This window comes from Biomphalaria glabrata, chromosome 18 (genome assembly GCF_947242115.1).
Source record: "Biomphalaria glabrata chromosome 18, xgBioGlab47.1, whole genome shotgun sequence".
Taxonomy (NCBI): domain Eukaryota; kingdom Metazoa; phylum Mollusca; class Gastropoda; family Planorbidae; genus Biomphalaria; species Biomphalaria glabrata.
Window position 1 is genome coordinate 21,449,042 of NC_074728.1, and position 24,949 is coordinate 21,473,990.

Below are 24,949 nucleotides of genomic sequence, written 5' to 3' on the forward strand. Positions count from 1 at the left end.
TTTTGCTTTGTCCCAACTCTGTATTTTCTTTATCCATCTACTCGTATTACTTGTATTTTGTTTTGAATAGTTTTTGCTACATCACAAAGTTCTGTGACATTTATTGGTCATTTTTTTTGTAGGAGGCAGTTCATTTACTGAATTTAGTTGAAACCGACGGTGTGTTGGTCTGTAACCGTAAAAGATTATTAGTCTGTACTAGTTCCTTGGACTTATTATTCAGTAGGATTTTTGAGACCCGTTTTAGGGTGAGTTACTTCGTTGTGGTATCTCTTATTGTATGTTATATAAGGTTGTCGCTGTTTCTAGTTTTAGAGTAGAAGTTGACTTTTGTGTTAATTTCGTTTCTAGGGTGCCAGTATTGGAGTTGGAAGTACTGAGCTCGATCCTAGGCCAGTGTTGGAGTTGGAGGTACTGAGCTCGATCCTAGGCCAGTGTTGGAGTTGGAGGTACTGAGCTCGATCCTAGGCCAGTGTTGGATTTGTAGGTAATGAGCTCGATCCTAGGCCAGTGTTGGATTTGTAGGTACTGAGCTAGATCATAGGCCAGTGTTGGAGTTGTAGGTACTAGGCTCGATCCTAGGCCAGTGTTGGATTTGTAGGTACTGAGCTAGATCATAGGCCAGTGTTGGAGTTGGAGGTACTGAGCTCGATCCTAGGCCAGTGTTGGAGTTGTAGGTACTGAGCTCGATCCTAGGCCAGTGTTAGAGTTGGAGGTACTGAGCTCGATCCTAGGCCAGTGTTGGAGTTGGATGTACTGAGCTCGATCCTAGGCCAGTGTTGGAGTTGGAGGTACTGAGCTCGATCCTAGGCCAGTGTTGGAGTTGGAGGTTCTGAGCTCGATCCTAGGCCAGTGTTGGAGTTGGAGGTACTGAGCTCGATCCTAGGCCAGTGTTGGAGTTGGAGGTACTGAGCTCGATCCTAGGCCAGTGTTGGAGTTGGAGGTACTGAGCTCGATCCTAGGCCAGTGTTGGAGTTTGAGGTACTGAGCTCGATCCTAGGTCAGTGTTGGAGTTGGAGGTACTGAGCTCGATCCTAGGCCAGTGTTGGAGTTGGAGGTACTGAGCTCGATCCTAGGCCAGTGTTGGAGTTGGAGGTACTAAGCTTGATCCTAGGCCAGTGTTGGAGTTGGAGGTACTAAGCTTGATCCTAGGCCAGTGTTGGAGTTGTAGGTACTGAGCTCAATCCTAGGCCAGTGTTAGAGTTGGAGGTACTGAGCTCGATCCTAGGCCAGTGTTGGCGTTGCTTGTCGTCTTAGAAATATATATATATATATATACTACTGTTGAGTGTCAGGCCGTTACGCATCATTGGTATCAGTTGAGATCAGCTGAGGTCTAAATTTATTCTTGCCGATGCTGGCAGTATTGTGACGTCAGTTGGTAGCGGTAGCAAGGTGCTTATGTAAATTATTGATTAAAATCTATCAATTTATATTTTATATATATATCTATTATCTATTCATCATTTTTTTTCATTCTTATTGTACATATATATATCAGTATCATACAATTAAATTCATTTTTTTTTTGTTTTTTAAATTATCCACATAGTTTGTTACTCTATGTACGACTGTGTGTGAATGATGTTTTTGTCAGGTTGAGCCCCGAGACCTTAATTGTGCACAGCTAGTTAACAGCACAAATAACTCCTAAACCTGACACTAAGCAAAATAAATTCTGTTAACTAAACAACATAAAATATTTGTAGAGTAAATTGCAATGCACTAGCGACAATATATTACCACCAACGATAATAAAGGGAGTTTATGTTAAGAGAAAATCTTAAGTTTCCAGTGTAGGTTGAATTATCCTGCTCATTATTTTACAAATTATATTGCTAGATTGAACACAATTTGAAATTAATTCAAGGTTAGAAGACTCTGATTATCCTAAATGTCTATCTATTTTTAATTTCTTTGTTAGTACTAAGACTAAAAGACTATGCTACCTTAACTCTTTCTCTCCTAACTGACGATACCAGCGTTGATTCCACCAGAATGTGGTAAATAATAACGGAGAGAAAGAGTTTAAAAAATACAGAAACTACATATTTTTGATGAATGAAATAGCAATTGCAGCATCAAAAGTTAACTTTAAATAACAAGTAAATGAAGTTCCACTTTCAGACCTTGTGGTCTATAAGGCAGATGATGTATATGGCCCACGGTTAATGAGGATGTCATGTGGCCAGCACAACGACCAAAAAACCGCCTATACTTTTCCCCAATTATTGTCAGGTACCCATAAGAGCTGGGTCAACTCAGAGGTGCCCGAAGATCCCAAAATTAAAAATCCCGTACCTCTGTTAGGAAGCCAAGCGTTTTACCGCTTAACCACCGCGCCTCAATACTTTAAATACTAAGCATTATAATTAATTATTAAATAGAGTTGTCACACTTTCTATTCCACTGTGGCTAAACTTATTTAAGGTGTTTTTACAAATGATGAATGTGCGTTCCCCTTTTCAGATAATGCGGTCTAAGAACAATCTGTTTCTACGGCCCACGGTTAACGAACAGTGTCATGTGACTAGCTCAACAACCTTTACTTTACTTTTCCACCAATAATGACCCCCAAAATAATCTGGTCTTCTGTAGGATTCGAACCCGGGACCCTCTGACTCAGAAGCAAAGCGCTTTACCACTTAGCCTTTTAAATGTTTTGGAAGAAAAACTGCTAGTTTTGGATTTTTATAAAAATTATTTGCTTGAAATTTTAAAAAGTTTGTTTTTTTACCCATTTCAAGCAAAACACTTGCGAAGATGTAATCTTATTTTAAAACAGGGGTTAAAATGTTACGATCAAACGCATGACAGACCCAAAATAATATGGACGCAACGACTCCACAAATTGAGTGTTTCACATCAGTGGGCCACTAAAAATACAACAAGAATATAAACGTCGTTTCTTTGAGTCACTTACCGTGCCCTTGTCTGGTGTGTGTCATTGTGACACTGCCAGCCTTCCCACTTGCTCCACTCGCCATTAACTAGTCAGTCATGAAATCAAAGAATGCATAAATTATAAAGCTATAATTAGTATTGTATAAATCTTGAACTTGTATGCGGCTTATGTCCATTTACTCGATACAAGAAGTATAATTAAAATATGTAATCAAAGTATCTTATTACGGTAGCACTGTGGTAAGAAGCTAACAGATACATTTGAAGTTAGACAAGAAAAAAACAAGGCTGCTTACTCTCTTTATTTCTCACTAAATTTCTTTCTTTCTCTCTAACTTTCTTTTTCTCTAACTTTCTTTCTCTCTAACTTTCTTTCTTTCTCTCTAACTTTCTATCTTTATTTCTTTCTCTCTAACTGAAAATTAACTTAGCAATAATAAAGCATTGAACATAATTAGTCTATAATAAACCCAGAAATAATTCGGCACATTTCAAATTCAAAAACAAAATCTAATAAAATACTCAGAAGACACAAAGATAAAGGCACATTCCTTGTTCCATATGCCAGGACAAATTTGTACAAATGCTCCTTTTTCCCTAGTGTTATTAGAGGATGGAATGGGTTGCCTGAGCTAACCAGGAAAACATGTGACTTGGCAGAATTTAGGTCATTGGTTAATATGCATGACTAAATGTATGACGTGTAGGATGTAATCATCATCATAAAGTAACGTCCATAATAAGATAAGATAAGAGTTATCCAAAGCTGTCAAAACTTACTTTTCTTCTTGATGTCTTCGTCCACTAAAAAATCATGATCACTGTCTGCAAACAAACCAGAGAAAGAACAATTTAAAAATTCATGACATTTGAAATACTGACAATTTTTAACGAAATAATATAAGCATCATCATTGGCCCCCTCTTCAGTCGTAGAACACTTTTTCATATGGCTGTTGAGTTCTAATTTGGAGAGACACTCCCATCCACATATATTGCAGGTCATAGTGGCGTTTGCGTTGGTGTTAGAGAAGCTGGCCATTTCCCGTGAGGCACGCTTTACTTCAAGAGATGAGTCCATATGTTTGCTCGCTTTCTTGGTCACCATCTCTCTCCAACTAGTGCGATCTAAGGCTATGTCTTCCCAATGGTCAGTATCAATGTTCAATATAAGCATCGTTGTGCAATTTAAAGTAAATCTCGTTTTTTTTAGTGATCGTCATTACATTTGCGAATTTTCTGGAATTACATTTTGAGACTTCTTCTGTAATAACTCTCAAAATGCAAGCCAGTGGTTTGTCTGTCGATTGCAGCATCAGCTCAGTACCAAGTTTGTAAGTCGTCTCCCCATATTCAGGATGCCATTCTTGAAGTATTCCTCAGCACGGTCACTTCTGGTTTTGATTATGTCAATTACACAGCAATTTGACTGATTCAGAATCATAGGTGGCACTAGAGCCAAACTTTAGAAATGTCTGCGGGTACCCATGATAACACATGAGACCTCTCGAAAACAACGTTTGAGACTTCTCTGGGATTTCATCTAAGATTTACAGTTTGAGACTTCTCTGGATTTACAGTTTGAGACTTCTCTGGATTTACAGTTTGAGACTTCTCTGGAATTACAATATGAGACGTCTCTGGAATTGGATCCAAGGTTTCTCTGGAGTTACATATGCGACTTCTCTGGAATCACAGTAAAGAATTCTCAAAAAAAAATCTTTGGTAAAAGAAAGATACACTTCACCGACCTGAAAAAAAAATCTGTTTCTCTCTGACCGGTTTGAAGTACATATTAATTCGATACGTCCTATTTTTCCTTGACTCATATCAATCTGCTGATAAAACAGACAGCTCGAAGAGCGAGCAACCCAAGGAGACTCTTATTTTCCATGACCATATATCGGTCAGTGTGAAAACGATCCCATTAAGAGACTTGTCGACTTCGAAAAGTAATTAGGGCTTTATTCCATTTCATCCAATGAGGTTCTATTTTGTTTCTCTATTGGTATTTTTTTTTACTGTTACAAACATTTTTTCACTCCGCATAGGTTGAGAAGCGTTGCCAAGAGTCTCTTTCCATAAAGCCCTGACCTGGAAATAAAGTGATCTGATCAAAGTTTAAACCAAATCCACTTTTCAAGAACATGCTTTTAATGGTGGCTGAGTTTAGTGTTCAAGCGCGTGGATTCTAAATTAATAATGAAAATTCTTAACAATCAAACATTATTTTATTTTATTTATAAAATAAACATTGAAGTTTACAAACTTACCTCGGCCATCTTCAACTTCTTCATCAATCAACCCATCACAATCATTGTCGATGTTATCAGAAGGCTCTGGTCGACTGGTGTTGCATTCAACATTCTAGGGAGAATAAACACATCTACAAAGCTTTTAAATGAAAACATTAACTTGTAGCTTTATGTAACTGTCTGTCTGTATGTTTGTCCGTCAGAAGGGATTCTTCGGCACGCTCCCATTTCCTATTTTCAGATTAATATAAATTTTTGAACTAGTATTCATTGTCGATGGCAATACGTGAATCAATTAAAAGAATAACAATATCATTAAATGAGTAGTTCTATTTAATTAGGGTTGGGTAAAGGGATAAAGACAGAGAAAGAGAGAAACAGAGATAAAAAGAAAAAGAAAGAGAGAGAGAGGGAGAGAGAGAGAGAGAGAGAGAGAGAAAGAGAGAGAGAGAGAGAGAGAGAGAGAGAGAGAAAGAAGGCAACCAAACGTTAGTCCGTTTAATGAAAAAAAAAAGAAAAAGAATGGGAAGCTCAGTTCCAAATAAACCATTCAACCAAATCGACGGGCGTAGCCAGTGTGTAATGCTATGTCATTACCTGTTTATAGTGTCAAGGTGTTACGATAAGCTGCTATAGATATTTACGATGAGATTGTCTAGATCAGACAATGCGTTTCGGATGTCCTATTTCTAATATGAAGACGAACTACAACACTATTTGAACACTCAAACTATATCCTGATGCCAGAGAGACTTCTTTAAAAGTGTAAACCAAACATGTATACTAACACTTGTAATTACTACAATGAAATACACACTTCATTAATGAACAATATAATTTAATTTGAATACATTTACTAAATATAGTGATGGGCTAATGCAGTGGATTAGATGTATATTAAACATAGATACCGTTCCTTTTAAGTTTTTCTTCTGAAAATATAAAAGTAGGTTTGCAAAAAATGGGTTTACCCATTAAGCCAATACATTCACATGTATTAAAAATGAAAGTAGTGCTAAATGAATGGGATAGAAAGTACAATTAAAACGGGTTTACCCGACTTATTAAATGAATGGTATTATTAAGTACGTCAGAACGTTGAAATACGCAGATATAAGGAACGAATTTATGTAAAAAATGCTTTTGAAACGCAGATTTAAAGGTTAATTTTTATTAAATAATGAAATCAATAAACAATATTGTGTATTTTCATGTGACAAATCAAAAAGCATATGTGCAAAGTATAGTTTTAAATATTAGATCTAGATCCTTTCGATCTTATTTTATGTAAACATGATAAATATGGTCTAGAGTTGGCCTTTTTTTTTTTTGAGGTTCTTTAGTTTGCTTTAGGTCTACTATACAAACGTTACGGTTCCAGTTAGTACTCAAGGAAAATTTATGCCATGTTTCATCAAGATTGATGAAATAGTTTTGATTTCCATACGTAACATGCATGCATATATACACCTTACTTTCTGCTTTATATTATAGATTACTTGTTAATAACATATAGTTATATAGCCGTAAACTTGCGATGCAAAATATTCAATCTAAAAAATAGACAGCTTCTTCACATTACGTGACAGCGTGTATATATAAACCATGTCCAGTTAACTGTTAAACCTAACTCTAACTTGTGTTTGAACTAGTGTCTGGAAATTATGAAGCAGGACGTTTTGGAGCGGCCGTTTTTTGGCGCAGCAATTTTAGCGCGAATGTCGTTTTGGCGCAGCCGTTTTGTCGCAAGGGACGTTTTGGCGCGAACAGTTTTGGTCATGCTATTTACGTTCATTGTGTTATGTCCTTAACAAAAAATGAGACATGTCTATGTTTCGTGTGAGTGGTTCTGTTAATTTATCATGCACAGAACAAGTGATATTTTTCCGTTTTTTTTTTTTTTGGTAAGTTTATTTAATTATTGTTATATGTGCCCAGAACAGAGGGGGGCGGGATAGGTGTCACTGGTAAAGACCAGTAGAAGGAGTTGATCGCCAGACGCATGACGCAAATGACCAGTGCTCGGTTCTGGTCTTGTCTTTATTTGTTTGACTAGACCTGCGTCAAGGGGAGACGTGTCACCCAAATCACCCCAACACTATTTCTCAAATTATATCTTTTAAAAGTATCTTAGCTAGTTCTGATATTAAACTGATATCAATTTTTTTTTTAATTTCTTTTGGAAAGAAATCGAAGAATGCCATCCAGTTCGCTTGGCAGAAATCATATATAATAAAACGGAACATAGGGGGGGGAGCATGTCATTACTATTCAAGAATATGACTTAATATATATTCATGAAATAAGCAAAACATTTATATAAAAAAAATTCGCTGGATGGTGTTAAAATTCATACTATACATACAAAACTATATTAGAATGAAATAAACTTTGTGATAACGCTACGCGGTTATTAAATTATCGTCAAATTATACATCGCCCAAAACCATTCCCTGCGCCAAAACGAATCGCGTCAAAATGGTCGCACCAAAAAAGTCGCGCAAAAATGGCTGCCCCAAAAACGTCACGTACCGTATAAATAAACACAGCTCCCATAAAATAATTCACTTCTCTAGTGCCATTAGAGCATTGAACGGCTGTACTGAATCAGCCATGAAAACCAAACACTTAGGAGAGTTTATGTTTTTCATTATTAAGTAGGACTAGATTATCACAAAGACACACGCTAGAGAAACACTTGGACAATTGCTAAGTTAACACATGGACACACGCTAGAAAAACACTTGGACACATGCTAGAATAACACAAAGAAACACGCTAGAAAAACACTTGGACACATGCAAGGTTAACACATGGACACACGCTAGAAAAACACTTGGACACATGCTAAGTAAACACATGGACACACGCTAGAAAAACACTTGGAAACATGCTAAGTAAACACATGGACACACGCTAGAGAAACACTTGGACACATGCTAAGTTTACACATGGACACACGCTAGAAAAACACTTGGACACATGCTAGAATAACACAAAGAAACACGCTAGAAAAACACTTGGACACATGCTAAGTTAATACATAGACACACGCTAGAGAAACACTTGCACACATGCTAAGTAAACACATGGACAAAAGCTAGAAAAACACTTGGACACATGCTAAGTTTACAAATGGACACACGCTATAAAAACACTTTGACACATGCTAGGTTAACACATAGACACACGCTAGAAAAACACTTGGAAACATGCTAGGTTAACACATGGACACACGCTAAAGAAACACTTGGACACATGCTAAGTTAACACATGGACACACGCTAGAAAAACACTTGGACACATGCTAGAATAACACTTGGACACATGCTAAGTAAACACATGGACACACGCTAAAGAAACACTTGGACACATGCTAAGTTTACACATGGACACACGCTAGAAAAACACTTGGACACATGCTAGAATAACACAAAGAAACACGCTAGAAAAACACTTGGACACATGCTAAGTTAACACATAGACACACGCTAGAGAAACAATTGGACACATGCTAAGTTAACACATAGACACACGCTAGAGAAACAATTGGACACATGCTAAGTTAACACATAGACACACGCTAGAGAAACACATGGACACAAGCTAGAAAAACACTTGGACACATGCTAAGTTTACACTTGGACACATGCTAAGTTTACACATGGACACATGCTAGAATAACACATGGACACACGTAGTACACATTAATCGTTTCTATTGATGAAACATCGAAAATGTATATGATAAAAAAAAAAAAAACAACTGATAGGCAATCTTTCAAGCATTTTAAGTTTTAGTGACAAAGTGCATCTGTCAGGGCCGAATTTACGGGAGAGTAGGCAGAGCTACTGTACCCGGGGTTCCGATGAGAGGGGCCTTCCCACAGTAGAAGAAAAAACTATAACAGATATTTGGGGATCAGAAAATTTTAGTATTGTTATTGTTTTTAAAAAACATTTTTTTTTAGTGTTTTGGTTTCGAAACATTTTTGTTTGTTTTTATTTCTGAACAATTTTTCTCGTATTGTTTTAGGCCATTATTAAATTTTTATATTTTACGCCTTACGAAAGGCAACGTTGTCGTGGTGAAAAGAATGTTCCGAGCGGGCACGTAATATATACATGTAGAGCTACGGATTGATTGACAGCAGTGCGTCAACCCAGGGCCCTACTCTGGTCAAACTCAAACGTATAATAATAATAATAATAATTCCTGCCCTAAGGGCCTCCGCTTACTTAAATCCGGCCCTGCCATTTGAACATACCAATGAATACCCAGCCATATGCATGTAAGTTATCCTGGCATCAATGCCAAAAACATAACAACCAAATAGCGATTCGGATGAAGCTTGGTATTGTTTGTGGATCTTGAATTCACCGACTAGCCAAGGTTCTTTTCCCGCTTTCCAGGTAGTACTATTGCTGTCCAAATGGAAAACAATAAAAACATTTAAAATACATATTTTAAAAAATGACCTGCAAACAGTTAAAAGTTTCCCTTTTCAGACCTTCTGGTCTATAGGTCATCTGTTTCTGTGGCTTACGGTTAACGAGGGTTTTGTGTGGCTAGCACAACAAACAACCGCCTTTACTTTTCCCCAACTAATGTCAGGTACCCATTCGAGCTGGTTGGACCCAAAACATTTATAAACTTTTTAACATTACAGGTGTACTTTCAGCTATGGGTTATGGTTACACACCATTTCCATCATCTTTTGGAAATTCTTTATTGAATAAAGATTCGTTGAATATATGGTCACAAAATGTCAAATATTCTTTACTTTTCCCCAACTAATGTCAGGTACCCATTAGAGCTGGTTGGACCCAAAACATTTATAAACTTTTTAACATTACAGGTGTACTTTCAGCTATGGGTTATGGTTACACACCATTTCCATCATCTTTTGGAAATTCTTTATTGAATAAAGATTCGTTGAATATATGGTCACAAAATGTCAAATATTCTTCTTATGTAGAAACAGTCCGTGCAATATATCCATCCAATGTTTTTCTTTATATATTATTCATAGCAACGACTTCTTAGTCAAATGTGTTTGTTACCGGATGCCCTTGTTTTCCAATCCAGATAAATTGTTCTCACATCTTTTAATATTCCAATTTTTTTACTTTATTTCAACCACACATTAAATTAAGTTTCTAATTTCTTTTCATTTCTAGACAATTATTTGAAAATATAATAACAAGGCTTGCCTTCGATTAGTGAGGAATGCAGCATTTCCCTTGGCTGCGCAGCCCCAGCTGTGACCTACATATTTTGCAGGGTAAGAATAACCATTTTCGCAGGTGATCGATTTAGATTTTCTTTTCGCTGTCTGCGTCTCCAATGTGTATCCCGCGGCATTTGTGAGTGACCTCCAGCTGTCTCGTTCCGAGACCGCAAAATACCAGGTGCTCTCTTTTATGTCAGCTAAGTCACTCCCACTTTCAGGACACATTGATGCGGCCAGTACTAATTCAACTGCAGCATTTCGGCTGGAGCTGGAACCTACCAAGCTGATGCTCATGCTAGCAGACTAAAACAGCCTACAGCACCAAGGCAGAAAGATAAGCTTCTGAGACATCGACCGAATCCAGGAATCTAAGAGCTAAGCCATACGAACAATAGGACACTCACATATTTATACAGTCAGCAGTCAGTAGGATGATTTATGTTTACTTATAGATAAGTTATTTTAGGATGTATTATTATACTCCTCATCTTTATAATCCCTCTCTCTTTTATCTTTATTTAAATTAAACATTTTTATCTTGATAACTAAAGGGATTCTATTCTCTATTAAATGCTACATGTGTGTTCTGTTTCCGATCTGTAACGCACGCTGGTCTATGGTGGCGTTAAAAACCTCTAGACCTAACGTCAACAAAACTAAACTATTTTAATAATTAATTTATTCTAATTAAACACACATCCCTTTCCATTCGGCGCGTGACACTTGCCTCGTCACGAGTCTAAAGGCATTGCCTGTGATGTGGCAAAGAGCTATTGATCTAAAGTAACCAGAGGTTGTGACGGCGCAGGTCAGTGTCAAGCCCTTCTATATCGATTCTCAAGGACAGGAAAATGTATCCCGGTCATTTAAGTTTATATAGATTCATCGACTGTTTCAGTAAATGAATTCTCCATAAGTAAGGCAGCTGCTGTGCTTTATTGAGACTTGAAAAGTCCACAAGATGTTTGAGATATTGGGGTCCACATATTATATGTCAGGGCTAATATTTCTTGAGGCCCTAATTTATACCTGGGGGAGGGGGGGGGGAACGAGCATTGGCTCAATGGTAAAGTGTTTTGCTTCCAAACCAGGGGTCCTGGGTTTAAATCTCGAAGACTTGAATTTTGATTTTCAGTACTATAGAGCGCTCCTGAGTCCACCCCTCTAATAAGGTTAAGGAAAAGAAAAGACGGTTTGGTCGTTGTGTTGACCACATATCACCCTTCTCGTGAACCTTTGTCCAAAGAAACAGATGATCTTAATATCATCTGCCCTGTTGATCCAAAGGTCTGAAAGGGGAACTTTACAAAGACACGATAGGTTCGACTTGTGTTACCTATTCATTAATCTGGCCAAGTACGCTTGAACTTGGTTTGGCTTGGCTACCTAGAAGGGGGCTCGAGGTTCGACACCCGACTGAGCGCCTAAAGGCAGCACGGAAAACCAACTCCTAGATACCCCCTTACCCCACTGGTCCACAAATGAGATTGCACCAAAAGCGCTCTGAGCATGCTATACGCATGAAAGTAGCGCTATATAAAAGCTATAATAAAACAAAATAAAAAAATATGTTTATAATATTTAACAATATCCTTTTCTTTTAATCGCTGGTTTCAAGACTTTTTAGGTATGGTGACCATATCTATATCTGACTGGTGTTGCGCAAGCGAAAACTTTTTTCTCTATGCTCTTTCTCCCTAGTGACCTCGCTAGACTGTTTTTCGTTGTCTCAGTGGTCCCTGGTTTGAACCCCACACGCTTTCGTCCTCCGCCATCCCTGGGGTGGTTTGGACTAAGAAGTTAATTATCTTCAATCCTAATGGAGCATCCATTCATGCAAAATATATTACATTTTTTTGGCCTTAAGAGCATCGAACGGGTTTCCTGAATCAGACATAAAACAACGACCTGTCATAGTTTTTTTCTAATTATCTATCTGTTAAAGAAAATATATTACCTTGCAAGACAAGTAGGAGGTTAATTGAGCAGACTCGCAGTTCATGTAATGTGGTCGGATTTTTTTTTAGCAACGGGCCAAATAAAAAACAGAACAAAACAAAAATAATAATCACTGACTTACATAGTGGTTTGCTTTTCATCTAACACTTCGACTTGGACACCAATCTGTTTAATAATGACCATAGTCGCCAAAATTCCAGGAATCGGTATGCTGGGAAAAAAATAAAAAAATGATTTGAAATGAATAAATACTGAGTGCTTTAATAAGAACAGTGTAAATATTTCTTACAACAATTGAGATCCACTATAAAAGAATTAGAAATAAGCCAACACTTCCCCAAGAGATCAGAATTCTGATTACATGGTTAAAACTCCGAACTTGCACTGGATTTTTTTTTTCTTTTTGGTGCTCAGAAGCGTACAAGGAGGCGCGATGGCTGATCGGTTAGGAGCTTTTCTTCCCAACCAGGGGTCCAAGTTTCGAATCCTTCTGAAGATTGGGTATTTTTATTTTAGGATCCTTAGACGCCTTTGAGTCCACCCAATACAAAAGAGTGCACTTTCTAAAACCATACAAAGCCAACGCTCCCACTTAATGTGTTTGCTCCATTGTTTGTTAGTGAAGTAAAAGTAAATGTTTCATTGCTTTAGTTGTTACCAAAAAAAATATCTAATTATGCAGATAGATAGATAGATAGATAGATAGATAGATAGATAGATAGATAGATAGAGATAGATAGATAGATAGATAGATAGATAGATAGATAGAGATTATCTAATTTGTTGTGAAAAACACTAGTTATATATTATTTCGTTTTTTTCTCAATACAAAAAAATCATTGTTTGAGAATTATTTATAGCTGGCAAGAATACAACTTTTCTGGCTCTTTAAAAACTTTAAAATATTGTAAATTGTAATTTTTTGGCTCTTTCAACTCAAAAGGTTGCTGACCCCTATCCTAGGCGGGTAGTCAGGCATGGATAAAGAGCCGGTCCTGGCTTAGGCTACATTTTCTCGCCTTCGCCCCTTCTTCGTTAGTGAAAACAATTGTGCCGGACTCAATATCTGAGCCACACGTGAACGCCAAGAGCTGGACAGGTTGTCAGAGGCTTTTTGAGACGCATTCCACTAGGAAGCTTTTTATTGGTAGTGGCGTGCTTACATCCATTACCATTTCCGGCAATGACAACCTTGCGGAACCAAGAGCTCTCTGAAAAAGTGTGATAACTACATTCACGGCTGGGAAACACTAGTTCTCGATAGCTCTTCATGGCGTGAAGTCGTGAGTGTTGGAGTCTCAAGCGACAAGGTAAGAAGAACGCCCAGCCTGAAAGAACGCAGAGAAAACGAAAGGCTGCGAGAAGAAGCTTGTCTGAATTCCTCCCTACTTACCCATGTCATCCATGTGACCGGCTTTTTTTAAAGCGAGGATTGGACTTTACAGCCATCTGCGAGTTCACTGGAAATGAAAAATGTGCACATCTTTGAACGCGATGGAAGAGCTATATAAATATCTATATGTTTACCTCCAAGTGTAAAAATTGAAGTACATATTTGTTGGAAGCAACAGAGAGAGCGCCACTCCACCGTAACTATACAAGTCTTTAACAGCTGAGTCCAAGCAGTAAGGTCTGAAAATCTGCATGACTTGTATGGGGTGATTGCTTGTTATCATTTGAGGCCCGTCTTGTCCTTGTAAGAAGAACTTGTGATTTTGAAAAAAAAAGTAATACATTTGAGCATTAGAAATGTAATAAAAATAATATGAAAAATACTTTTAGCATTTGGAATGTAACAGATAGAGATCAATAAAATAACTTTTTAGCTTTAGAAATGTTAATATCACAACGTTGAAAATACTTTCTTTTAAAGCCAAGAAACCACTTCATACAACTTAAAGAGTGATTGTTTTCTGTTAATCTATTATATAAAGCAGAATGTTTGGCGTGTGTATATATGTATTTATGTCCCCATATAGAAATCAAAACCGCTTGACCAATCTTGATAAAACTTGGCTGAAATGTTCCTTGGGTACCAACTTAGATCGTACTGTATGTATTGTGGTCCTAAAACAAACTTAAGACCCTCAAAAAAAAAATAAGACCAACTCTATTACAGCTATAGTATTTTATGGATCTATGCCATGATTACAATGATGACATGAGAAAAGATCGAAAGGATTTAGATCTAGATCTTATTTTAAGAACTAAACTTTGCGCTAATAAGTTGTGTTTGTTTTTTTGTTTTTGACACATGAAAATACAATATATAGTTTATTGATTTCATTATTTAATAAAATTAACATTCACATTTATGTTTCAAAAGCATGTTTACATTACTTCGTTATTTATATCTGCGAATTTAGATATCCCGATGCACATTCTTTCATTAGACATTACCAAATGGTTACACATTAATAACACTTCTCTCTACTGAGTCTATTTCTAGGTCTAAAGCTCTTATTGAGCTCTAAGATGATAAAACTTCTTTTCGCAAAGATAGTTTTATGCTTTAACACATGAACATACTAATTATAGTCCATTCATTTCATATTTTAATCAAATTAACATTTAAATTTGTTTTGCTAAAGAATTTTTAATACATTCTTTCGCTGTTCGCTAAAGCTGCGTAGCCATGTTGAGATAGGCCTATATTCATTTATGAAAAAAGGTCATGTATGCGCAGAGCAAAGCCTTCAAGCAGCACAGAATGAACTCTATAAAAGCCAATTTTTAACTCTAGATTAGTCTGGATCTAGATCTATGTCTACCTCAAGATCTACTTTATACTTTAACACATTGACATACAAAATTAAGTCTATTCATTTCAAATTTTAATCAAATATATGTAGGCCTGCAAGCAAATGTTTTAATTTGAAACAATACTACAAAGAGAGTTTGTGTTATCACACAAACTTAGAGGCGGCCTCCGTCGAAGTCTGATCCCAGTCGGATCAGCGTATTCGCAAGGAATATTCAAGAGGGGATTTAATTTTGATGGTCAAAAGTAATAATGTTTCAAAGATTCATTTGCTGTTGTAAAAATGTTTTGTTTTTTTTTGTTTTACGTGTTTCGGGTGTTCCTTTTAAGTTAAAAAATAATAAACTTCTCGCTGGACGATGGAGGATGGCAACAAGTAGGGTATGAACCCTGCCTGGTCGTGCAGTTCGCGCGCTGGACTGTCGTTCGTATTTATCGATGGTCCCTGGTTTAAACCCTGCATGCTCCAATCCCCCGTCGTCCAACAGGATGTCTAGACTAGGAAGTAAACTATCTTCAACACTGAAGGAACATCCGAAACATGTAATACAAACCAATAAACAACCCGCGACCGTAGAGATAATTAGTTCAGCACGCTAACAGCACGACCAGGCATTTCTCTTAACTTAATAATAAACTAATAGCCTATTACTGATAAAGAGATATATTACACTTTACGGCATGACATCTATCGGATATGTACAATAGGCCAATGTCAGACGAGCGATTTTAGATAATCTTTCAGCATTGATTTGTAATTAAAAAACAAAAAAAAAAGAGAAAAGAACAGATATATCGTGCTTTTAGTTCGATATCTCAGCACAATTAGCCCTATCAACAGAGATATCGGCATTTTTATTTAAATGGAACTAGAATGAGGATGTAGATCTATCTAAATTAAACTTCTTATTTAGCGCTCTTAAGATCTATATCTACTAGGTCTAGGTATAACATATGAACTTGGAATAATGTAGCTGTAATTTAGATAAGATTTATGTAAAAAAATGTCATAGATAATCTATCAATAGACTGAATGCAACATTGAATTTAAAAATAGTAGATTATTTTAGTATATTATACCATTGCAATATTGATCAAAACGTTTGGAAATCAAAATCTACACTTTAAGCCTAGAAATTAAAATTCTATATTTAAATCTAGTCTATACTAGACTCTAAAATAATTTTAATTAGAATATAAATCCAGATCTAGATATACTGTAATAAAAATCTAGATTTAGTTTTAAAAATCTAGATTAGATCTAAATGAAGATATCATTCCTTTTTTAAACATAACGAGGCTTAATAAACATTACTATACCGAGTTCTTTTAGCATTTCATTTGAAGAATTAATTCCATATGACGTCAAAGGAAAAAAAACATTACGTCACACGGCCTAGACTAAAAAACGCCTTCATCAATACGAGCCATTTATCAAGTGTTCATAGACATTGGTGCACCTACAGTGTTCTTTTAGCATTTTATTTAAAGAATGACGTCAAAGGAAAACAAAAACACAGGCTTAGTTAGACTAAAAAATGCCTTCATCAATACAAGCAATTTTTCGAGGGTTAATAGACATTATTACATTATTATTTCATTTAAATATTTTCAAAACACTCTCAGAGACTATATCGCCAGCAACACACACAAAAAAAAGACCCGCAGGTCGCGGGTAAAATATGTCTAGTAACTGATAAATAGAACATTTTTTACCCAGCCCTATTTCCACCGAAAAAAAGGTTAAGATTATTTACTGATCTTCTTATCTTAATAATATAGATTTTACTTAAAAAAAGAAGATGATTACGTCCTACATATCATGCATTTTTTTTAACCAGTGACTTAAATTCTACTAAGTCACTGGTTTTCCTGGTAGCTTAGGCAAACCATTCCATGCTCTAATAGCACTAGGGAAGAAAGAGTATTTGTACAAATTTGTCCTAGCATATGGAACGTGGAGTGTACTTTTATCTTAGTGTCTGAGTATTTTATTTAAATTTTGTTCTTGTATTTGAAGATTATGATTCATTGTTTTATATATAATTGCTACTTTACTTTTAAGTCGTCTATTCTGAAGGCTTTCTAAACTTAGTGATTGTACTAAAAGTGTTACTCTAGTCGAACGTGAATATTCGTTTGTAATTAATCTCACTGCTCTATTATGTGTTTGTTTCAGTCGGTTAATGTTTTCTTTAGTTGAAGGGTCCCAAAACAGAGGATGCTTATTCTATTATTGATCTACTAGACTTAACTAGACCATATAATATTCTCATGATAGACCTTCATAAGACGATGTGCAAAATGTTCATAAACAACTATCTATTGAAATCTTGAATCGGGAGATACACAAAGACATTAAGTCCATTCAAGTTATATATTTTCTACTTCTGTGGCCTATTTTAAATTTATTTATTTTCATACTTTGAAAAAACTATAACGGTCAAACTAGAGTTTTCACATAATGGCTTACGAGCTAGTAATTCATTACCCAACGATATACATCAAGTATTTTGTTATTAAAAGAAAAAACAATATTTTCATAAGGAGGTATGGTATATATGGAGCAGACACCTGGAGAACCAACATCATTACCATGGAAAAAAATCCAGGTATCCATCAATACCTACCTCAGGAAGATTCTTATGATCAACTGGTCAGACAAGATCTCGAATGAGGAACTGTGGCAAAGAACGAAGCAGCAGCCCATTGAAGTAGATATCCTTCAGAGACGCTGGAGATGGATAGGTCTCACCCTTTGCAAACCTGTATTCAACATAATAAGGCAAGCCCTAACCTGGAACCCCAAAGGAAAGAGGAAGAGGGGACGGCCCAGGAATACAACATGGCGCCGCAATTTAGAAGCTGATGCCAAGCAGATGGGCAAGACGTGGGGACAGTGGCAAGACAGTTGGAGAGACTCGCCCCGAACCAAGACGCCTGGAGGAAGCTGGTTGGTAGCCTATGCCCAAGAAGGGACCATAGGCAGAGATGAGATGAGATTGTCTTTCAAAAAAGTCATTTATAATTGTTCTTGTTTTTTTTAAACACTGGTAGTAATGCCATTTTGACCTTTATAATACTCAAAGAGGAATAACTACAATGCAGAACTACAGACATGAAAAAAAAGTATGCGCCCAAATACACTCTCAAAAAATTGAGGGGCTCACCAAACAGTTTAAGTACTGCTTAATTATCACAATTCCTCTATTTTATTTGTAAATTCATCCTCAAAATATTAAACATCCAAACCTGAGAACATAAATCAATACTGTTATCGAAAGCTTTTATCCTAGGATACTTTAAAAAATTGAGCTAGTATTTTTTTAAAATTGATTCTTGTGTAGTTAGGTAAAAGAAATAATTTACCCAAATTTTCAGCTTGATCCGGGATTGGGTGTCGGAGAAATAATGTGTACAAACTTTTTACCAGACAGAGTGAGTTGATATAAGCTTTATAAAAATGTTAAAAGATCACTTACAGAATGCGTATCTCCAGAAGGGACCATAGGCAGAGATGAAATGAGATTGTCTTTCAAAAAATAATTTAAAATAGTTCTTGTTTTTCCAACACTGGTAGTAATGCCATTTGGCCTTAATAATTCTTAAATAGGAATAGATAACTACAATGTAAAGCAATATACGTTTAGTCCATGAACAAACGTATGAAAAAAATTGAGGATCTCGCATAACACTACTGCTTAATTTTTATAATTCCACCATTTAGATTGCAAATTCATCGGCACAATATTAAACAGCTAAATTCAGAAAACATTGATAAACACTGTTACGAAAGCAGTTGTCAAAGGAGACTTTAAAAAAAACTTAGCGCTAGTATTCTTTTCAATTGATTCTTGTGTAGTAAAGAAATGATTATCCAAAATTTTCAGCTTGATCCGTGATTGGGTGTCGGAGAAATAATGTGTACAAACTTTTTACCAGACAGACAGACAGAGTGAGTTGATAAAAGCTTTATAAAAATGTTGAAAGACCACTTACAGAATGCGTATCTCCAGCCTTTAGTATTGTGACGCTGACAAACGATCTCTTTGATATTATGACGACACTAGTGTTGTCCGTCACAGAAACGATCAGGTTCTCTACTTCATATCGAAATCCAACGCTGTAAACCTTAAAGGTTATGAACTCTTTGCCAAAACTTACAGTTGGCAGGAACATTTCTGTTTACATACAGGTGTGGTGTCGTGAAATATCTATCTATCTATCTATCTATCTATCTATCTATCTATCTATCTATATCTATCTATCTATCTATCTATCTATCTATCTATCTATCTATCTATCTCTATCTCTCTCTCTCTCTCTCTATATATATATATATATATATATATACCTACATATCTACCTATGTATCTACTCATACACGCCATTCACGAGGTCCGTCACACATTGGAGACTTTACCATCCTGCATCCATAATGCCCTGAACTGGCTAAACACTGGACCATAGGAGACTTTATCATCCTGCATCTATACTGCCCTGAACTATCAAACGACTGGACCATTGGAGACTTTATCATCATGCATCTTTACTTCCCTGAACTGGCAAACAACTGGACCATAGGAGACTTTATCATCCTGCATCTATACTGCCCTGAACTGGCAAACAACTGGACCATAGGAGACTTTATCATCCTGCATCTATACTGCCCTGAACTGGCAAATAACTGGACCATAGGAGACTTTATCATCCTGCATCTATACTGCCCTGAACTTAACTTGCAAACGACTGGCCTATAGAATGATTTGCCATTCTGCATCTACACTGCCCTAACATGAACTGGAAAAGAACTGGACCTTAGGAGACTTTACTATCCTGCATCTATACTGCCCTGAACTTAAACTGGCAAACAACTGGACTATTGGAGACTTTGCCAACATGCATCTTTACAGTTTTTTTTCTACAACTGACTTTTCTTTGTTCTTCCCAAACATTTTAGTCATTAACCTCTCTCTCTCTCTCTCTCTCTCTCTATCTATCTCTCTCTCTATCTCTTAATGAAGACACGATGGTACTCGAGTAATGTAATATCTCTAATTTTGTACATAAACTTTGTCTTGGCATTTAGTGTAGAGAAATGACCAGGCCTAACAAACTGGACAGTATTAACTTCGTCAACCGCAAAGAGCAATCAACAATCTTCCAGCTAAGAACAGGACACACACCTCTGTTAAATTACCATATGGACAAAATAAATTCCACACAACTCTCCATCTGTAGCCACTGCGCCCACCTTTATCACTGGCGGATCCAGAACTTTGGAGTGGGGGGGAGGGGCGATTTTTTTCCAAACCCTAACGCCCAGTAAACCCAAACCCTATGCATAAACTTGCGTATAGCATATATATATATATATATATATATATATATATATATATATATATATATTCGATATATATATATATATTCGATATATAAAAATAAAATAAGAAGTTTCTCAATCTTCGGCGAAAAAAAACAGAAAAAAAAAAGTCATGTTGAGGCCTTTCTCTTGCAAGCTTGGGGGTCTGGGAGAGCGCTGAAGCTTCCTCGGTGGGGTTCGGGCCGACACCCAAAAGCATTTTCTTGCATTTTTCACTGCAGAAACGCATTCTCCTGACATCTACAGCTCAGTACTAATTAATGGGGTTCGGGGCGAAGCCCCGACGCAAAAAGCGTTTTCTTGCATTTTTCACGAATGAAACGCATTCTCCTGACATCTACAGCTTATTATTCATCAGTGAGGTTCGGGGCAAAGCCTCGACGCTAAAAGCGTTTTCTTGCATTCTTCACTGCAGTAACGCATTCTCCTGACCTACAGCTCATTATTTATTCTATTATAAAGGACCTTTAGAATGTGGAAAAATATTCTAATATGAATTTATAGTCCCTTAACACATTGCAAATACAACCGATTTGTTCTTTGAAAAGATAAGATACCCCACATATTTAGATTAAGGCTTTGAGGATCGCCGCCGAAAAAAAAATTCGATTAATAATATTCAATATAATTTAAGAATAAATTGTGAGTTATAGTCCTAAATCTATTTAACTAGAAAAATTTGAGATAGAGTAAAGGTTGGTAAAAGTCGACTAGGAAAAAATTATCTGGCTTTTGAACTCATCTCAACCGTGACTGTTATATTGAAAAATTTCGTTTGAATTATAACTTTTCCAAAGAAAAGTATTTTTTAAAATAGTTATGATAAATTCATGTCAAATAACACAAACTCTGTCTGAAAGGGGAAGGGCGGTAAAATGAAAACGATTAGTCCTCGCTGCTTTTTATAATTTCTGCTAATGATTGCATTTTGCATTAAAGAATAGGGGTTGGGCGACTCGATATAAGAATATACTTTATAGCATATATAAATTATATTGGTAATTCATTTTTTAATTTTGTAATTTCTTACTATAATACAAAAAGAAAAAGTATTGGTTTGTCCGATGGGGGGAAGGTAATTGCATGTATCGCACTTCCACCTGTTTATATTATATAGATATTCGACTAATTTTGTTCACATACTATGATTTCTCAATAAAAGTAGGACCGCCCCCCCCCCACTCAAAGGGTTTAGATGGGAAGAGCAGTAGAGGTATTCGCTCCTCCCCTTCCAATCGGCCAACAGGTGAACGACATAATATAAAGACCGGTTAAAATACCAATAACAAGTTTTAATCGTATAGATAGTTAATTAATTCTGTTAGCAGGCTGTGATTTCTACAAATAAATAGGACCGCACCCCACCCGAAAGTGTATGGTGGGGGAAGGCGGATTGATGCCATCGCCCCTTCCCGACCCTACCAAATCAGCCAAAATACTAGAAAAGGGGGGGGGCGAAAAAATCTAAAAATAGGTTGAAATATAAATAATTAGTATATATTATTAACATAAGTAATAAATTCGTATAAATATTGTGTGAATTCTATACCAAAATTCGTCCGCATCCCCCTTCGGTGGGGGGGGGGGGGGGTCGGCCGAGTGGGGGGGGGCGATCGCCCCTACCGCCCCCCCCCCTGGATCCGCCAATGACCCTTATCAAACTGTAAAACATATCCTCTTTGAATGCCACTTCTTAATCCACGTTAGGCAGACCCTACTTCCACTACAGCCCAACAAAACCAACACCCAACACTCTATACAGCAGTGCTGAACAACTGAGAAGAACAGCACACCATTTTCCTTTGCATAGTATGCAAAAGAGCTCACAGCTCAGCAGCAAAAAGCTGGCTAAAAGAAGAAGCACATAGACTTTATTTTCTTCAATCTAGTCTTCCTTAATAATTACATTATTAACCATTCCCTTTCCTTTGCATATCCAGTGTCGTAGTTAGGGCTTAGTGAAAGCCTTTTCCCTTTATCAAACGAGCTATCGGATATTGGTAGGCATATCGCCGCAAAGAAAACAAAAAAAAAAAAACAGGTCGTTTCGTGAAAATATAGTAAAAAGTGTTCCCTTTTCAGACCTTACGATTTATAGGGCAGATGATGTTAAGGTTAAGATCAACGTTTAACGAGCAGGATGTCATGTGGCCAGCACAACGACCAAACGCCTTTGCTTTTCCTGACCTAAGCCAGGTACCCATTAGAGCTGGGTGCCCTAAACATCCCGAAATTCAAGCTTGCAGTCTTCACCGTGATTCAAACCCAGGACCACTAATTCGGAAGGCAAGTGCTTAACCACTCAGACACCGCGCACCACCCCACTTAAAAATATATAAAAGATAATAAAATCAGCCCTACCTAAAGTCGCATCTTTGACAGCTGCCATAGTAGAGTTGCAATTTTCTATTCCACTCCAGCAATTTCCAGTGATAACTCCTATTGGATTTTCTGCGGTTATTTTCGTTCCTTGGGCGAAAAAAAGTTTTTATATATTAGAAAAACATTCAAATCAGCCACATCGTATTTCTTTTATTAAAAAATTAAAGTTTCAATATTTAAATCAGCTTCCAATTAAAATTACAGATTTATTTTTCGCTAGTGGTCTCTGTTTTTCTATTAGAGATGGGAATCAAGCCCAACGTTCGGGTTCGGTTCAATTTGGTCAGATTTAAGTTCGGGTTCAGTTAGATGACAAGTATAGCTCGGGTTTGGTTCGGTTCGGTCATAAGTGTGGTTTGAGTTCGGTTCGTTCGATTCGGGTTCGTTCGTTTACCTTTTCTATTTCTATTTTGTATGTGAAAGTTGGACGCTGTATGCTAAAGCAGAATGAAGAATCAAAGCCGTTGTGAGTAAATGCTAAAGAACACTGCTGGGTACAGTGGCGTAGCTAGGGTGAGGATAATTTGAAAATCAACAAGGGCCCCCACTTGAGGGGGCACCCAAAATTCCAATTACGCCCCTTGCTGGGTATTAAAAAATAAAAAAACAAGACTAATAAGTTTGTACTTTTACAAGTCAATACTGCTTGGCTAAAGTCGATATTTTTAAAATACGAAACCAAGTTCGGTAAAATCATAAGACATGACTCACAGTCAAAAGTCATATTTGAGGGTACAGTGGATTTACCACGAAGAAAGGGTCATCCTGGCTGGACAACGTAAAAGAATGGACCGGCCTCTCTTTTGATACCCTTCTAGAAACAGCTGCTGACCAAAACAAGTGGAGGTATTTTGTTTAGACCGGGGTTGGCCAACCTATGGCATACGTGTTAAAAGTGGAGCATTGCACAACTACAAATGGCGCCTTTCAACCCGAGAAAGTAATCAAGACAAAGAATGTCTGTTCGCAAATATTGAAAATAACCGTTATCTGGAAAAAAAAAAAAGGGTTCACAGCAATGTAATTGAGTAGCTATTACGAAGCGCAGATTGACCGAAATGTTTTTTAAAACTAATCAGACCAAAACAACGAAGAACACAATGGTTAAATTTAGTCGTAAGCACTAATGTATGATTGAGCATATGTATACTCTTATTTTCGTTAGTCTTGGACATTTTTTTATGTTACCTATTTAAGCTTTTTGGTATAAGAAAAAAAAAAGATAATTTACAGACGCTGAAAACAAAATCTTAGTCGACCACCGGCGGACAATGGTTATGCTTGCTCTGAGTGAGGCAAAAGCATAGACATAAATAAATATAGACTGGCCGATTAAAGAGTTTTATGAAACGAAAATTTGTGACTTGCAATTTTGTGTACTTTATTATACAGCATTTATGAACAGGTATAAAAGTTAAGTATTCATATCTATTTCAGACATAACCTATATAAGTATTACAAATATTGTAAATAAGGAGGCTGTGTAGTTTTGTTTAATCTCTAAGAATGAAGATCATGCAATTTTTCATAATTCGGAAATCCGAATACAATAGATATACATGTTTTCAAGTTACATGAAGTTACTTCCTTCAGCCAGTCTATATTTATTTATGTCTATGGGCAAAAGTGATAACAGCTTTAACTGGAAGGATGTGCTAATATTATATGATATTACGTCAGTGTTTGATGTTGTGTTTTGTGTGAAAGCAAAGGATTGGAACAGACGTTACTTCAAAAAAGAAGATGATTACGTCCTACGCGCCATGCATTTAGTCATGCATATTAACCAATGACTTAAGTTCTGCCAAGTCATTGGTTTTCCTGACAAGCTCAGGCAACCCATTCCATGCTCTAATAGCTCTAATTGTGTTACTCAAGTCAAATGTGAATATTCGTTTGTTATGAATCTCACTGCTCTATTATGAGTCTGTTTCAGTTTCTTAATGTTTTCTTGAGTTGAGGGGTCCCAAACGGAGGATGCATATTCTATTATTGGCCTAACCAAGGTTAAATAACATTTTAGTTTTATGTTCTTATTTGATTTATAGAAATTTCTTTTAATAAACCCTAATG

At 36.6% G+C, this 24,949-nt stretch overlaps 1 protein-coding gene across 3 annotated transcripts in view; it reads right to left on the reverse strand.

Annotated features, from left to right (window-relative positions):
* The window catches only part of LOC106059594 (uncharacterized), a 60,081-nt gene that overhangs the window by 17,227 nt on the left and 17,905 nt on the right, over positions 1-24,949 (reverse strand). For all 3 annotated transcript variants that reach the window (XM_056017742.1, XM_056017744.1, XM_056017743.1), the window contains 8 exons: positions 22,856-22,963; positions 19,111-19,292; positions 13,878-14,056; positions 12,472-12,561; positions 9,426-9,582; positions 5,177-5,270; positions 3,685-3,729; positions 2,924-2,990 (listed from right to left, as the gene is read on the reverse strand). In XM_056017742.1, coding sequence (XP_055873717.1) covers positions 2,924-2,990; positions 3,685-3,729; positions 5,177-5,270; positions 9,426-9,582; positions 12,472-12,561; positions 13,878-14,056; positions 19,111-19,292; positions 22,856-22,963 — 922 coding nt within the window. The remainder of the gene's footprint in view (positions 1-2,923; positions 2,991-3,684; positions 3,730-5,176; positions 5,271-9,425; positions 9,583-12,471; positions 12,562-13,877; positions 14,057-19,110; positions 19,293-22,855; positions 22,964-24,949) is intronic.